Source organism: Nannospalax galili, unplaced genomic scaffold (genome assembly GCF_000622305.1).
Source record: "Nannospalax galili isolate Female #2095 unplaced genomic scaffold, S.galili_v1.0 scaffold657, whole genome shotgun sequence".
In the NCBI taxonomy this organism is placed as follows: Eukaryota; Metazoa; Chordata; class Mammalia; order Rodentia; family Spalacidae; genus Nannospalax; species Nannospalax galili.
The window spans coordinates 385,474-390,473 of NW_008339927.1; the positions used below are offsets into that span (position 1 = coordinate 385,474).

Consider the following 5,000-nt stretch of genomic DNA (forward strand, 5'->3'; position numbering starts at 1 on the left):
CCTTATACTCTGATAACCCTACTACTATCTGCTGTGTTGTCGGCACCCCCAGCCATTCCCCACTACTTGTCCGTCTGGTGAATCTAGTCAGCATATCTAGAGGAATGCCTAAGCTTCCTATTTTTAACATTGAATTTGCTGGAGTTTAATTATGATATAATGGTGTGATCTTTTTTGTACACATGGCTAGCCACTTACACCAGTAACATTAATAAAACAGACCTCTCCCAGTGAAGCCAAAAGCCACTACTACTGGAAGCCCAGTGTGCAGATGTACCTTTGTGTAAGTTTTCTAGTCTGTCCAGTGGCCATTTCTCTGTGTTTATGCCCCCACTGTATAACACATGGCTTTAAAGTTCATGCACTAAACATCATCTTGTTATAATTTTGTAGAATATATCCAACCACTTAATCTTCTAATTTGACTTTAAAATCATTTTATGCAGTTTGAATGAAGACATACTAGGCTTTGCGAGTTGAATGATGGAAGGGCTACATGTTTACTCTGGAAGGGCAGTCTTGTCATGCATTAAGCCTCCCGCCCAGGAAGGTGGCAACATCTGCTCTTGTCACAGTGTGGATTGGGTGGGGTGGTGTGCGGGTGCAAGAAGATCCTGCTTGGGTGTGAATTGCACTCCTCACGCCCTCCAGGCTGGTTCCCCTTCAGCTTTCAAGGAGTCCACCTGCAGAATGGGGATCCAGGGTCTCTGCCAGGGAAGTGCTCAGGAATAAGCTGTTCCTGCAGCATAGCAAGAGCTCAATGAATATGAATTGCTGCTGTATTTTTCTTTCTTCTCTGAGATATTGATGATAGTTTGATTTAAGTGGAAATCAAAGATTAGCCCATCTTTAAAGACTGGCCAGGATGAGGATTTAGACAGAGCTCCTTTCTTTGGTCTATTACCAGACCTGTAACTGAACAGCAGGTGTGCACACAGCAGAGGAAAGCCAGGTGAGATGTCAAATGGGTGACACTATTGATCCTCCCGCTCACACAGAAAACCAAGCCTGCTGTTGTTGGTGCTGAGGACAGTTCCAATGGGGAGGAGCTGAGAACCGATGTTCCCCTGGTTTCTTTTATTTGGGTTTCACTGAAGAAAGGGGACAGGGCTCAAAGTTTGAGGCCTGGGGCAGCACAATAAAGGAGTTTGTTACTGTCGCAGAGCTAATACAAATTGATTATTTCTACATTTTATTTCTTTTTCTCATGGGGGGGGCACAGTCTCACTACATAGCCCAGCTGGCCTTCTCCACTTGGGCCCACTTCCTGGCTCCATCCTTGCCTTGAGATGGGGTTTCACTAAGTTGTTCAGGTTGGTCTTGGGCAGAGCTTGAATTTGGGACCTTCACATATAAGTCTCCTTTGGGCCTGGCCTGTGTAGCACCTCTTCTTATACTCACTGATCCATTACTTTGGATTTGTTTTCTGGTTGGCCCACACTGGTATAGTTTCTTTAGTTTTCCTTCTTGGACACTAACTTTTGAAGATGTTTAGTGTAAAGAATACTCTATCCAACAATGGAAAGAACTAGGGGGATATACTGGGGCTTGAATATAGGTTGTTCCCTTCCCAAACTCATTTTCAAATCTCATACCCATGTGAAGTATGAACAGGAAAATATCTAATCTGACTATGGTGTTTAGAGGTAGCGACTTGGTCAGGACTAGATAAGGTTATGAGGCAGAGTCTCCACTGGTGAATGCCCGTGGCTTTAAGAGGGAGAGAGAGACCAGAAGAGAAATGATGCATTCACAGGTTTCCTCTTTCCTCTGTGGTGCTCTGCATTGCCTTGGGATGGATCAGTAAGAAGCACGTTGCTAGATGCAGTCCTTCAAGCTTGGAGTTCCGCACCAGTAACCCAAGCAAAACTCTTTTCTTTAAGCCTTACCTAGTCTGTCCTACTGTGCTATTAGCAACAAAGCATGATTGAAGGCTGGTGAAATATCAGCTGAACTGCTTTCACGATCGAACCCCATTGGTTCACATTGGCCATTTATTCTTTTTAAAAAATATTTTATTTTTATTTTGCGTGTATGAGCATATTGTGTACATGCATAGTACACGGAGTGCACTGGTGTTGTGCAGTGCCTAAGGAGGCCAGAAGAGGGTGCTGGGTTTCCTGGAACTGGAGTTAAGGATGGTTCGTAGCTGCCATGTGGGTGCTGGGAATCATACCTGGGTCATCTGCAAGAGCAATCAGTGCTCTTAACCACTGAGCCATCTCTCCAGCCCCAGCCCATTTATTCTTAATTTGATTCCTCTCTCTCCTTCTAAGACTTCTGGATATCTTATATATTTATGTTTGAGTTGTGTTGGTAATGCAAGCTACTCAAGCCTGGGACTCTGTGTTGATGTGTACCTTCTTTCTCCAGTGTCTAAAGGAGGTACTGATAAAAATGTGTTCGATAGACGTAATGTGTTGGTTTGAATGGGAAATGTTCCCCATAGGCTCAAGTATTTGAACACTTGATATATGGTCCCCAGTTGGTGGTACTGTTTGGGACTGTCATGGAACACTAGGTGGTGTGGCCTTGACAAAGGAAGCATGCTACTGTGGTGGGCTTTGAGAGTTCATAGCCCCGTCCCACTTCCGGCAGGTCCTCTCTGCTTCCTGTGTGCACCTGAAGATATGAACGCTCAGCTTCCTGCTCTGGTTGCCTCTGTCACTGTGTCTCAAGTAATCTCTTCCTTTTATAATTTGCCTTGGTCATAGTGCTTTATCATAGCAACAGAAAGTAACTAATACACATGAGAACTGAAATATATTGTCATTGTCAATATAACCTACAATTTCTTTTACCTTAATCCTTGGAGCACAGTACACAGTACATATTGAGTGATTTTAACCAGTGCATTAATGACTGTTCTTTGATTCCACATAAATATTTTATCCATTTGCAATTTCAACTTTAAAATCTTGTATTTTGCTAAGAGAAGTCATTGTTTCCTAGTCACATATTCTGTTTGTCAGAAGCTGTTTCACTAGAAAACATTCTTTGGTAAAGTTTTTAAGATCTTTTTGAGTGCAATGTAAGCTGATGCTACTAACTTAAAAATAAGGTATTTGAATAATATTTAAGTAGATGCTACAGAATATTAGATTTAGTTGAATATTCCTTGTATTTTCCTTCACTGATAAATTTTATTTCTTAGTTAAAACAATGTGAATTGATGAAAGATGTGCAGTTGTAAGTTGCTGGTGGTGAGCCATTCCAGCATATTTCACGCCCCTCCTAGACACTTGATTTGGGGTTTCCACAATCCTGTGGGTCTGGGCTGATCACCCAGGAGATTCAGTTCTCTTGTTTAAGCCAATCTAAATGTTCCTAGCAATCTGACATGTCGCATGTATTGTCTCATTACTGGACTGCAAAGGCCTCAGAGGGAGAAATAGAGAAAGGGTTGGCTAACCTGTTTAACACTTTACCCTTGTCTATGCACACTGAAGCAAGCAGAATCATGTGTTGAACTATTATTTTTCTGAAAATATTTACATTTTTCCCACATCTGCAAATCAGCGGTGCCTAGTTTTAAGAGTTTTGGCAGAAAGACTCAGAATGACGTCTGCTGTGTGGCTTTCTCTTGCAAAGGGACTGAGTACCTTAGGCCACATCCCACTGATCGCTTCCAAAGTTCCACAAACTCCCCCTAGGGCTGAAAGGAAAAGCTATTCCTGGAACGATTCATAACTGTAAGTTTGTCTGGGTTTTTGTTCTGTTTTCGTTTTTTACTTGGGTAAAGATCTGTTCTTAAGATTATCACTTCATACAATAAATATGTATGATGTACTTAAAAATTAGATTTCTTTTGGGACTAAAGCAACAGAATTCCATATGATTTAGTTAATTCTACAGGAACCGTGTGGCTTTGCTGATCCTCAGATCCAAGCTGATAAGGACTATTTTTGTGTGATATTTTCAAATACTAAAAACAGTAATAAAGATAGCTTCTGGTTTGTAGATTAAAATATATTTCTTCAACAACTTATACCTACCATCACCTAGTGTTTGCCTTTGGTTGGAGAGAGAGCACACACAGCCTAGATTCAAGTAATAATTCTGACAGATGAACTTTGCTGTTATGCAAATGTCCTTTGCTTTGTGCTCTGGTGAGCAAGTTACTGTACCAAGGCTCTTGGCAGAGGTACAAGGGCCGAAACCATGGAGGCACGTGTGTATTTACACAAAAGAGGCTGCTAAGCTACAAAACTCCCTCCTGTTTGGTTACACTAATTTCCCTTGAATGAAGTCTGTATGCCAGCCAAAACAATGGTAGTTATTCCCTCCTCTGGAGCTCAATCCGCAAAGAATGAGGCAAGTAACTAAGTGCTTTCTCAATATCCCAACAACATGTTACTTTCTTAATTTCTTTTCCCATCATTTCATTAATTTGATTCGTAAAAAAATGCCAGAATATTAGTGTTTGGAACTTTCATTTGGGAGAGTGCTTCTCCACCCCTCCGTTATTTCCCCATCCCTTCTCATTTTCTGATCTGTTTATGTCTGATGTTGTAGTTAAACATCCCGTGGTGGTATTCAAAGTATTTCAGGTGTGCAGGCAAATGAGGCACCTCCACCATGTGACCAAGGGACATGGGGAGAAAACGAAAACTGACATCAAGTTCAAGATAGTTTGGGCCAAAGTCCAAAAATCCAGTTTCTGCAGCGAATGCCTAAAACAACAGATATGGTTGTCTTGTCAGTAGATGGCTCTGTTCAACACAGAGTGAATCTAGGGCAAATCCCTGTGTTTATAGAAAGAACAGCCAGCATCTTACCTGGACTGAGTCCGGTCCCAGGGCGAACACGGCGAGTGGCTGCATCCCACCACGCCTGCAGGCTCTCTTGGTAACTTCTACCCAGGTGCTGCTGTTTAGGCCTCCGTCAAGAGTGCTCACCAGTCCCCTGAATTCATACTGTGTCCACGGGCTAAGGGCAGGATCTTTGTGGGTAAACTTCTTGGTGTGACTTCCCGGGAGAGTCACCAGGCTCAAAATTTG

At 42.3% G+C, this 5,000-nt stretch overlaps 1 protein-coding gene across 1 annotated transcript in view; it reads right to left on the reverse strand.

Annotated features, from left to right (window-relative positions):
* Ush2a (usherin) overlaps positions 1 to 5,000 on the reverse strand; it is an 828,188-nt gene that overhangs the window by 287,215 nt on the left and 535,973 nt on the right. Inside the window, 1 exon segment of the mRNA XM_008834819.2 lies at positions 4,779 to 5,000. This exon segment is cut by the window's right edge and continues 407 nt beyond it. Within this exon segment, the coding sequence (XP_008833041.1) occupies positions 4,779 to 5,000 (222 nt within the window).